The sequence below is a fragment of the Pelmatolapia mariae genome, linkage group LG23 (assembly GCF_036321145.2).
Source record: "Pelmatolapia mariae isolate MD_Pm_ZW linkage group LG23, Pm_UMD_F_2, whole genome shotgun sequence".
Taxonomy (NCBI): domain Eukaryota; kingdom Metazoa; phylum Chordata; class Actinopteri; order Cichliformes; family Cichlidae; genus Pelmatolapia; species Pelmatolapia mariae.
This window is the reverse complement of record NC_086246.1, coordinates 47,723,003-47,735,923: the sequence shown is the minus strand read 5'-3', so window position 1 is coordinate 47,735,923 and position 12,921 is coordinate 47,723,003. Positions and strand designations below refer to the sequence as shown.

At 42.7% G+C, this 12,921-nt stretch overlaps 1 protein-coding gene across 3 annotated transcripts in view; it reads right to left on the bottom strand.

Moving 5' to 3' along the window:
- Nucleotides 1-7,139, bottom strand: part of tle2b (TLE family member 2, transcriptional corepressor b) — a 77,732-nt gene extending 70,593 nt beyond the window's left edge. For all 3 annotated transcript variants that reach the window (XM_063467508.1, XM_063467510.1, XM_063467509.1), the window contains exon 1: nt 6,249-7,139. In XM_063467508.1, coding sequence (XP_063323578.1) covers nt 6,249-6,272 — 24 coding nt within the window. In that variant the 5' untranslated portion in view covers nt 6,273-7,139. The remainder of the gene's footprint in view (nt 1-6,248) is intronic.
- Between the last annotated feature and the right edge of the window lie 5,782 nt (nt 7,140-12,921).

Below are 12,921 nucleotides of genomic sequence, written 5' to 3'. Positions count from 1 at the left end.
CCCCTGTGTGTCTGTCTGAGACAAGCAGAGACACATTCAGATAGCACATGAAATAATAATTGGCTGGTGAAATATTTAGGAAAAAAGGCACACGAATAGATGAGAAATGCCAAGTGTGGCAGAGGAGTGTCAGTGCCCCTTGTGCATGTGTGTATATGTGTGTGTGTGTGTGCTGTGCGCACGCCTGCATATGTGTGAGCGTGAGTATTTGTGTCTGCTGAAGTGAGCAGTAACATCAGGAACAGCTCCTTGGTTTAGGCTGTGTGTGGATGAAAAGCTAAACAGAGAGGCTTAAGGGAAGGATGGTAATGTAACGTACCTCCATATCAGCAAGGTTTTTATGAAGCCCTCAGAGTTTCATTTTGTAAGTCTGTCCCTGCATTTCCACTCAAAAGTATTTATTACTAAGAGAAAAACACTCTTCCAACAGTCCCGTTTAGAGGTACTGGCTCTCTCTCTTTGTGCTGAGAACTCGGGAACATCTTTTGCTATTCACAGTTATTTGGTTTTTCAAGCCTTTAAAAGCTTAAATCTTAACAAACTAACACTTAAGGAGATGCAGTCCAGACAGTTTCAGGGAAAACGGGTTGGGACATTGTCTGAAGCGGTTTCGTCTCACATGTATCACACAGCAGGAGAAAATCCACTTCAGATGCATTCCCCCTACTGGAGACTCTCAGTGTGGTTTAGTCGAAGAAAGCGCCTGAAAGGAGCGTGCAGATTTTTAACCGCAGCATTTTCACAATGGCACAAATCAGCGCAATTGGTCATTACACAGCCTTTGGATTAGGCTGTTTAATGCCGGGGTCTGACTGAGTAGGACATTTGGATTCTCACATACTCCTCTATGAGGTTCAGAAACAGCTACAGTCGGTAAGAATTTGAATCAAGACTATTTCCAGCTGCGAACCGGCACAAAAATCATCTAATGCATCAGAATTGCATCCTTCAAGCTTGAAATTCCTTTCATCTATCTGGGATATTTTGGTCTTCCATAAGAAAAATCATCAGTACTAAAAATATTGTCATATGGACAGTTTGATATAGTCAAGCTTATTTCTTTTAAACTCTATAAACTTCTGTTAACTCAGGTAACAAAGACGTTGTCCCAGAACTATACACAGACCAATTGCGCTCAAGTGCACAGTCACTCCCCGGAGGCACATTCTGAGCGAGGAAAAACCCTGACGTGGTACAATAATTATTTCAATTTCATTGTAGTAAAGCTTCAGCTCACTCTGAGATAATAACCCAGCTGGGTGGATGCTAATAAAGAACAAAAAAATATTTTTTCAGCAATCGAGAGGAGGATCAATTAAAAAAACTCAACAAAACACAACTACAAGCTAAATCAAATGTGCTGCTTGTATCAATAAGATCTAATCAATGTCAGTCAGTGATCCAGTAGCCCTAAAGTGAAATAGACATTGAATCAGCCCGTCAGTCCACTAGTTACCAGTCAGTCAGAAAGCAAGCCAGTTAAAGCTGCAGCTCACCAGTCAGCCGTTAAGCCAGAGGTGGATTACAAATAAGGGAAAGATTGGCAGCTAAATGAGTCTCTGGACTCGATCCAAGCCTCGCTCTGATCATTTCTTTTAATGGCAAAGAAAAGAACACAGAACGCAGGATTTGAGGATGAAAAAAGGCCTGTTTTTAATCAGAGAGGAGACTTAATCTGGGTGGCTGCTGATGTCTGATCAGGAGTAGCTGCTTGGTTAGTTGTTTGACTTTTTGCTTATCCTGCGGGTCGTCTCACTGCAGCTGTATTGTTGTTGCTTGACTTTTTGCCATTTAGAGGGTTGCCTCTGAAATGCTGAATGAAATTAAATGTAAACAACACAAGGACAATGTCTCGGGAGGAGGAGAGAATGTCATCTGTGGGAGGTTACAGCAATCCTCTGTGCTGTTTACCGTACGTAGATGTCATTACAGCCACAAATGTTTGGAAAAAAACAAACTACCCAACACAGCTGTATTCCTGGCAAAAAAAAAAAGAAAGAAGAAATGGCAGGGCCAGTGTGTGCATGTGAAAGCAAACGCTGCATATTTGCATGTCTGCAGAACAAACTAACAATTACTTAATTACTGCCAACGCAATGAAGTCATCTCAACTAGTCTGACACACACTCATCAAACGAGTTTAAGACGCACAGAAACACTCTTCGGCGTCTCTCGCCTCATTACTGAGTCATACGTACTTTCTGTGGCCGTCTATTGCAATTAGTTTGTCAGTCTGTTCGTGGCCACAGGAGAAGCAAGCTCATTTCATACATGCACAGAGATGACTGTACATTTTAAGTTCTGCAACAAACATTTGACCCTTTACTTGTCTGGTGACTCATTGAAAGGTAAATAATGAACAATTTAATAACTGTAACATCGTAATAGATGTGGTTAAATATCTCCAGTATTTTTTTGCAACCTTTTATTATTACAATTGTGGAAAATTCAACACCTTTCTCTTCCTGGCTCAACCATGCTTTCCTCTTTCTCTTCTAATTGCATATGCTTCTGTCCTCCAGACTAGAGTCTTCGCAAATGCGGGATCCAAGGAAGAATTTGTAGCACACACACAGCAGCTTAAGGTGTACACACAGCCAAAATGTGTAGATTCTGCACCTTTAAAGAGACGTGCAGAGAGTTTGTGTGGCTGTGAAATACACTGTATATAATGAGGTAGAAGATAAGTACGTGTGTATATTTCAGTTTGAGTCTAATCATGATCCCCTCTACAAGCTAGGAGTCCCTGACATCTCTGTTAACTGTGAAAATAAACTGGAAATCCCTCCCTTTCGCCCCTTCTTTCCCTCCCCCTGGCTCACTGGGGTGTTGCAGCCAATCAAGGCCTTGTACATTCACAGCAGCAGTCGAGGTCAAACTGGGACAATATTTATTGTTACTGTTGTTGGCACATACACACACATCCACACACACCGCCACGGCTCTCCTTTTGCACTTCCACTTCCAAATCCAGACGCAAGCGCACACACATGCAAAAGTTTGGGGTACTTTCACATGTCTGGATTGATATCCACCCTGCAATACTGGCATAGAGCTGTCTGATTGGTCCCAAATTCCATGTGCAGCAAGTAAACAAACGTGAACCCTTTCATAAAAATAAATAAACAGGAAGAACGAGGGGTTCTTGAGCATTTAACTGATAAATAAAAATTAACAGCATTACAGCCAAGCACATGCATATGGTTACACACAAACGCACGTAACGCACGTAAGACAGCACTGAACCTTACACTGGAGAAATGCACACTGAGAAACACACATCTAAGTCAACAAACAAGGCGACACACACTCACACACAGCTAATACAAATATGTGCACACTCGCAAAGCACTAAAAGGAAATAGACACCTAAAAGAAAAAGCACACACGCCGCAAAACACACATTAAACAGAAACACACCTCGCACAAACCCCCCCTCTCTCTCTCACACACACACACACACACACACACACACAAAATTGTACACACAGTTCTGATAACGCTTGCCACAAAAATCCAGTGGAACCAATTACAGCTCTGCTCGCCTGGCAAATCAACCCTCAGTTTTTAACCCTTTCCCACCAGAGAACCAGAACAAAGTCTGACTTTTCCAAAAACAATTAAAACGACAACAACAGTAATGATGCAGTTCAAGCCTTGCATCCTCATTTTATCCATTAATCTGAAGACATCACTTCCAAATAGGCATGGGTCGGAACATGTCACATTCAAGGCAGCCTGTTGGGAATTAAACCGACATGTCAGACTGAAGAGGAAAAATCACATCATCAATCATGACTTAACCACCACTTTAGATGAAGAAAACTTTGACGAGATCAGGGAGAAATCAAGTATATTTAAGACATCTTCAGACAAACTTTCAAATAAGTTATACTTCATAACCTAACTTGGTCATGACATGAAACCATTTAAAGTTACATTATCAGCTCTTGGTAACGCAGTTTTCACATAGATTTCGTAAACTGTTGTGGTGTGATCAAAAACACACAGAGCTCGTACTTTATTTTCACATTCCTTACAGTTTGGCTTCTGATTGTATTTACCAGTGACACACATCAGCTGTTTGATGCAGTCGACTAGTTTTTGAGGAGAAAGTTTGATGGGGATCCGCGTAAAAAGACAGCAACACAGAAGTGTATCTTTACCACAAACAATTAAGGCAATACAGCGATTACTGCTTGAGATTATCTGACTCGTGCAACCTTTAAGCCTCTTTTAAATGAATGGAAACTAATGTTTGACTGAAAAAAGGGGAAATCTGCCTCTAAACTAGAAACAAACTTTTTAAATGTAAGCTCATTCCTAGAAACCTGCTTGATGTTATTGAAGGTAGTATATATTTATACCTATTACAACCTTTTCCCATTCACATAGGCACAATTAAAGCATCTAAACAACAAACTAGTATGAAAACAGGGAAAAAATAATAATATTTCAGCATTCCTGCATGTGGAAAAGCCGACGGACTGCTTAAAAGCTATGAGCGCAAATTATAAGTAAGTCTGAACTGAGCACATGTGTATATGCATATGAGCACGCTCACGCAGTGTCTACAAACACAAGCACATGAAAACTCAGACAAACACACACATGCATGCAAACACGTAACCGTTCTTTGCACCCTCGCACCTCTCCACAGATCACATTTCACAGCAACACCAGAAATAAAGTTCCTCTGGCAGAGGAGGGCCGCAGAGGAAGAAGCGAGAGAGGAGGAGAAACACGGGAGAGAGACAGAAAGAGCGAGATAGAGACTATTGATCGGTTGGAGTTGGCTCAATCTGGCATTGAACTTTATCAGAAACGCAGAGCATCGCAGCAGGAAGCTCTCTGATTCGTCTCTAAAGGAGAGAACAGAGGAATGTTCGCGCTCTATTCTTCTTTCGCATCTCTCATTCATTTTCATTTCTCTTTCCACCCCCAGCCGTGCCTTTTTAAAGAATTCTTTCTAGCCTTTTTTGCCCCCCCTCCTCCTTCTTGGCTCTTACATCTTTCACTTTCTCCATTTGTATTTACTCCTCTGTTTCTCCCAGCGTCTTTTTCTCCCTTCTTTTCCAGCTGCTGCCTTATTAGCATTCTCTCTGTACGTATAATTGATTCCTCATGCCTTCCTCTTGTGAAAATGTCATTCATAATTCTGTGTGATAGCTGGCTGGCTGGTTGGATGGCTAGTTGGCTGGATGGCTGGCTGACTGACTGACTGAGTGGTTGGCTTGCTGGCTGACTGTGAGGCAAAGTGGCCACTGACCCATTTGTAGCAGATACAAAGAGACTGACAACCAAATCTGATTATAGCAACCAGACCAGGGCCCTTGTGAAACGAATGGCCTAAGCCAGACTGAGCCTAAGCTGTCATTCATCCTTCTGTGCTTTTTAGTCTACATATTTAACCTTTATTTTACCCCGGCAGGTAAATTAACGGCGAATTCTTACTGGTGGTGGAGGGTGAAACTGAAGGAGGGATTTTAAAGAGGTATTAAGGGGAAGTACTTGTGCACTCATGACCTTTCTTAGTTCTAATGGAAATAAATTAAGTAGAATTTAACTATCAATTAAATGGCCTATGTCTATGTGTGTGCATGTGTGTGCATGTGCGTGCGTGTGTGTCTGGGCGTCTGTGTGTGTTTGCTTAGCAACAGAAATGAGCAAATAGACAGCTGATGGTCTTTCACACACACATGCACACACATTAATGCAGCCAGATCTATTCTCACACACACACACAAACACACACACACATAAATGCACACTGAAAGGTGCAGATTCAGTTATGTGCCACCTACATTGCCAATTATCAACAAGATCTCAAAGGCACCTGGTTGCAGATGACAGAGAGGTGTGTGTGTGTGTGTGTGTGTGTGTGTGTGTGTGTGTGTGTGTGTGTGTGTGTGTGTGTGTGCATAACAGGGAATCTCTTAGCCCAAACATCCCACTCCCCTCCCATCACGTCTCACTCCTCATGTTACAGTAAAACTAAGGAGGGACAGAAAAAGACAGACAGAAGGACACAGACACATAAACAAGGTGAGAGTTGAGAAGAGGAGGGTAGTAAGGAAAGACCAGCAGGAAATTAAAAAAGAAAAACGAAATCAGAAAGACGCAAGATAAGAGACATACTGAAGAAGAAAAAAAGAAGTGACAATGCAATCGGAGACATAAAAAGGGAGAGACAGATAGGAGTTGGAGACAGAGACAGACAGGTAAAGAAGACATAAGGAGGTACATACCGGATGCCTGCCCTGAGGGTACATGATCCCAGGAGAGGAGAGGCTGCCAGTCCGTTTGATGGCCAGGTTAGTCCCCTGGCCCTCCACTCCTCTGCCCTCCACCGGTTACACAGCCACACACACGCACACACAAACCCCCGCACACTCTCACCAGTCAATAAGTCCTGTTCCTGCTCCTTGGCAGGGTTGAACGCAGCAGTCTTTACTCTTCTGTTCTTCTTTGCTTTTTCTCGCGCGCGCTCTCTCCCTATATATATATTTATCTTTTACTGCATATTCCTCTTGACGCACAACTGAAGAAGAAGTCTGTCAATTCCTTCATCCGATAATATCATGACAAAACGGAGCGGCAGACTTTACCTCCTCCTCCTCTCTTGTCCTTTCCACAGTGAAAGTCTCAGTTTCTCCTCCTTAGCGTCTCTCAGCCTTCTCCTCACCCTGTGATCAGTCAGGGTCCACACGTAGTGACATGACACAGAGAATTTCATCCAGACAAGCTCCCCTCTTCCACTTCTCCTACTCTTCGCCCCTCTTCTCCTCCTGCCCCTTCACCCAGCCGTCCAATGGCGAAACATACAAACATAAACAAACACTCAGCTCGATCAAATAGTCTTCTTCCCTGCTTTTTCCTCCTCTTCGCCCTCTCTGTGACACACTGAAGCCTCTGCCTTGACTGCTGCCGCAGAAAAGAAGAAGGAGGATAAGAAGAAGAAGAAGAAGAAAAAGGAGGAGGAGGAGAAGGAGGAGGGGAAGGGAGTGAGAGTGTGTGTGAGAGAGAGAGTGAGAGCTTTGTTTTTAATCTAAATGTGGAAAAAAAATGCAAGAGGAAAGCAGGAAAGAACAGCAGGTCAGTGGAGGATCCAGCGGGCTTTTCAGCAGCAAGCCCTAGACTGTAATATATTGTGCCTGTTGGCTTCAACACAAACACGACAGCCTGCTAAAGCTCCTCTTAAGGTGGAACTGAGTAGATAGAGACACCAAGTCGCACACAGAGGGGGAGCAAGAGAGAGAGGCGAGAGATGGATCTCTTTTCAATTGTGGTCAGACACACAAAGCAATCAGTCATGCACAAAGACTCGGGCTCAAACTGATATGAATCGAGATTCAAACACACAAAACGTTCCAACGCAAATTCACCACAGCTATGCGGACACACTCGATGTGCAGCACCAACCACACACAACAATTACAGTGATAAGTTTATTAGGCAGTTTGCACCTTGCATTAAAATGCGGCATGGATGATGCGACAGCAATCCAATCACGCCTAATCGCGCACAAATCCAGGTATAAACACAGTCAGGCTGCGCTGAAGATTGCTACCGATGTGACTCCTCACACCTCGTCACCAAAAGGTCTGAGAAGCACAACATCCAGGAGTTCAGACCACATACATTTGCTCCTACAGCATCCCTAACACAGAAGAGTGCCACAGAAGTACCCGCTGTAACGCTAAAGTTAATCACTCAAGGCTGTGAGTGTGTTTGCAGTAATGATTAAATATGAAACCATGGGCTGGGATACAAGGATACAACCCAGTGATGTGTCTTATATTGCTTTCTGGTTCGCCTGGAAGAAGGGTCCCACTTGATGCGCATAGTTCGAGGCTATTCACAGGGCTTGGCGTACACTCCATAAAGATAAAGTTTTCCAGGGCTACCACACTAAAGGTGCAGACAGCAATAGCCTTATCATGTTCTACAACGGGCCTAAAACTCTAAACACAACACATATGCCCCTTTTTTAAAATAATCTGCTCAGAACTGTTTTTGGTGGTTCTGAATTCTGATCTATTGTTTCTCCATGGGTTTCTTAAGGTGAACAAAAACTCACAGCATATTATTTAAAAACACCTTGGCGTTAAGATTTCGTTTAAAAAACAGACTATTTTTCAAAACTTACACATTAACGAGAACACTCAGCTGGAATAAACAACTAGACGTGCCACCTGCAGAGACTTCTGAATTAAAATGGATAATTATGGCCACATTTGTCAAAACTTCAGAGCAGGAACGCAACAGTTACGTCCACTTCCCGCCAAAGACGCCATCTAAATCAACACGTCGAGTAACTGGAGGATTACCAGCGTAACACACCAGAAATATCCAAGCTAGAGCAAGATAAAAATGTCTCCCTGCCTACTTTTGACTCTTGGCTCCAGCGCACCTGTTATTTACAGGACTGCCCAGAATGGACCTGGACCAACTAAGACCTGGTATTTAAAGCCTTTCCACGTACAGTACGACAGTCTGGCCAAGCCGTCTTTTGGCGCAGTTTATAATGAGTTTATCCAGAGCAGCTCTGCCTTTGAACTTGATCAAACAGCCATTAATCCGACGCTGTAGAATCGGACACAGTCGGTCTTGGCATCCGTGGAGGGTTTCCAGTAAGACAGAAACTGCATTGGATAACTAGTGGGTTAGCCAGAGGGCAGCTCCAGAGCTTCAATTAAGGCCACATACAGACATCCTATTATCCAATACAGCCTATTACCACACACTATAGATCCTGGAGTAATCTGCTGTCAGTGCGCTCTGAAATGTATTGTTCTACATTTGTTCAAATGTTTGATTTTGTCATTTGACTGAATCTAAGCCAGGCTCTACAGTTAATTTCAGCAGACTATACATTTATGACGGGCAGCTGTGGTGGTGATGAGGCCAGACATTTCTGCTGTTAATTGCAATCTGTTGATTAATGGTGAGAAGCCTGCAAGCTAGTTCAGGCAAGCTGCAATGCATCATGCACACTTACTTCCCTGCCACTTTACGTCATATACCAAACACACCATCCGAATTTGGATATTTATCTATTTAAGCTGCAAAATTTACCATCTCTCCCAACAAAACGCCCGTCTGACCTGAGTTCTGCTTCACCGCCTGCTGTTTAAAACCCCTCCATCACCCCAGCATCCACCTGTGAGCTCCAGGGGGATTGTACTCGTCACTCCCTAATTTAATATAAAGCATATTTGTGGGGAGTGATGAGCCTAGATGTTACACACCAATCTGTTGTTATGATAAATGAATTATTTCAGTTGTTAGCTGTCTTACTGGAATTGATTTCAGATCATTTTGGAAGGTAACTGATTTTTAATCAACAAAAAAGAAAGAAGAAATAGGATCCCATTTCATATGTTTTGTTTTTCATTCAACTCTTCGTGTTTCATTTCATTTCACCAAAAAAAGAGGAAATAATTTGATGTCAACTCTTTAAATTTAAAAGTGATAAAATACTATGTTTTCTACTTGTGCTTCTTTTATGCTACATATTATCCAGCAGTCATTTAAAGGACAGAATAATGGCCGGGGGCAAAAACACAAGGATGCCCCCCAAATACGGGTTAGGGGAAAAAAACATGGGTAGATTAAGTACTGTTGTTATGTTTAGCTAGCTATTCAAACACTAGTGCCATTTTATTACTCTAATGAGATTTGTTTTAATTTCTATAGGGTTAAATGGTGTAAATGTCTAATCCCCGATTGGTTAGCAGTGGTTCCTGGAGGTTGCTGGCTTTAGTTGGAAAAAGTGGTTGCAAAGAATGTGCTGCACTCAAAACCTGCAAGTGATTGCCATGGTTGCCTGTAGTTTTTCATGTCTGTCTGCATATACTCCATAAGTACTATGAAATGTACTATCAATGTATCAAAAAGCCCAACTTTTAATTTCAAGGCAAACAGTCCCCATTTCTGGTGTGCGTTGCTCTTCACAGTTAACAGCTCAGAGAAAAGCTGGACAGTGTTTGCAGACTAGTCTGTGACTAGCATACAAGCAAACAGCGAGGTTTTTGTTCCCCTTCTGGAGCAACAGGTGGATCACTAGAGAAAAATGGGGGTGTCTAACCGGCCTGTGTGACTGGAGCTTTACCAACCATTTTTCCAGTGACTGCCAGCAACCATTCACAACCAGTCAAAGAATACTCCTTTTTCCCCTCACGACCAGTCTCTAGGCCTGTGTGACTGACTGACTCTCACCATGACTGTCACATGTCCAAAATGGCCGACAAGTTAATGTCTTATGGTTAGTGGTCTCATGTCTGTAATATCGCAATACGTATGCCTTTCAAAATAAAAGCCCGGATTTTTAAAAAGTATTTCTACTCACTATAATACTGGAGGACTTCTACTCTGAAAGTGACCCCTTTCTGCTTACTATTGCTAACTAACCAATGGGAAATCATACTAAATTTAAGCTGTAACATGAACCAAAGATCTGAGTTTGCATGTTTTCCCTCTGAGTGTTTGGGTTCTCAGCTTCCTCCCACAGCCCAAAGACATGCATGATAGCTTGCTTGTCTAAATTGGCCGTAAGTGTGAATGTGAGTGTGAACAGTTGTCCGTCTCTCTGCGTTAGCTCAGTGATGAAGTGGCGACTTGTCCAGCGTGTGCCCTGCCTCTTGTCTTTTGAAAGTCTGGATAGGCTCCACACCTTCACAACCCTGAATTGAATAACTGGTTAAGAAAATGGATGAATGGACAGAGAAGTTGCAGAAGCTCTTATATTTTCAGCGTTTGAAACTGTCCTTACTCTCTCAGTTCATTCTCCATAAATTTACACTTGGAGCATCGAGCAGAGTTTGAGACATAATGGAAATCATGAGTGCAATCAGGCAACAGCAGTCCAAATGTTAAGAAAGAAGCGCATCACCTTCTTCATCAAATCTACGCATCCAGATTATTCACATCCAAACAATTAATCCGAGCAGGACTAGAGGTGGACGGGTCACCTGAGGAAACTTCTGAGAGAGGGAAGCACAAAACAAAACAAAAAACTTTTAAGTCTGCTTAAGCTATAATTTAGTGAGGAAACACATTTTTTCCCTCTTTGTCTCTCCTCTTTCTAAATCGCTTTTATCTTAGCATTCTCTTTCACACAGACACACATACTGTCATTCAGTGATGCCCACCACTATTCCCCATGTAGCCCATTGTACTAATCAGCATTATCTAATTTTCTAGAATGGATTATGCAGGTAATTACTCCCCCGACTCCTCACATTGGGTTTAAGAGAGACAGATAGGTAAGCATGCAAACACACAGACAGATGCAGACATCAGTACAGATCGGTTCAAAGCATTTATAGTGCCGACCTGATTTTAACGCAACGCTATATGGGCTAAACTGGTTTATGAGGGTGCACTAGCCCAAAATGACCAAGTCACATCACAGTACCAGGTCCAGCAGGTCCATCAGTGACATTCATAGAGGCATAATCTGCTAGTGTACAAGAACTGATATTATTTGGGATACACAGAGAGCCTACTCATCTCATGTTAGAGCCTTAACTGAATGTCTTCTAAAACAAAAAATCACAAGAAAAAAATACTTTTGCCAGTTTCAACTACTGGACTGGTGAAACCCTGGACAACCTACCTACAGTTTCTCTATGGATATCAAATGCATGCGTAGGAGTGTGTTCTGACTGACCTTTGCCTTTGAGTCAGCGCCTTCAGACTGATGCAAAAAGTCACATGAGATACAACAATGACACTATGATCTCAGCTTCCAAAGCCCTAAATAGCAGCAACAGATGATTTATACACTGTTTATATGTGTGGTAATCATTTCTAGCAGAGCGAGATCAGGCCATGCATGGGATAAACATGGTCCTCTCATGGTGTATAATGGAAAATAACCAGCACTACAACTAAAGACTACACAATGAGACAAAAACCTGTCATAGAGTTAGCAACCAAAACTTAGTGCAGCCAACTTAACTATGGTACCTAATGACAGTTAAAATATCGACAAATTAGCAGTGGCGGCATTTTCACACGACGCCTAAACTAGAAATGTCCAGTGGCTGAATACACTTACATTCAAATACGATCACCTATTAGTTAGGTAACAACACGACGTAAAGGTGAGGGAAACTCGAGTTTCATGCTAACACATCTCAATTTAGACTGTAGAAAAGGACCGCCCCCCACATCCCTCACACCCCAACACTTCGGTTCCACCTTAAAAGCTCAGCTCTGACTGGGGGCTCTCTCCGCGTTCTGATTGGATAGAGGGTCTCCCTTTTTTAACCAATTGCCTTCAGGGAACCCCACGTTGGGTCCTGATGTCATGAGGAGAGCGGGCCAATCGTGGTGCAGCTTGGCCACTAAATGGGTGTGGGCGGTGGTGGCGGCGGCGGCGGTGGGGAGGGGGGTAGCCGACGAGTCTGTGGGGATTGTGGGCATTGAAGTTCCAATTATTCTGCGCGCGCGCACAAACACACACGCACCCTGTCAGTCACGCTACATAAATGCTCAGTAAATTCTGCCGTTAATTTCAATCCCGCTTTTTCTACTGCACACACACACGGTCTCTCACACAGGATACTGTACACACACACACACACACACACAAGAGTGGGTAAACACCTCACATGCAGTTAAGTCCAGCACGAAATTAAAGCCTTTTTTTCTTGCTCTTTTATTCCACTTCAAACACTTAAAAATTAAAATAAGTAAACATTCATGTGGAACAACCCTAACCTACACACATAAAACGAGTCGGATATGACAAACAACCTGCAGCGCCTGGCTTTCATGCCCGATGTGTTTTCCCAGCTCTTTCTGTCTTGCTCTTTGTGTAAAATAATTTCTATATCTTTAAAGATGCAACTCGCACACACATAGTGTATAAACTCACACACACACATGATTTTCTAGTTCCGTAGTTACTGC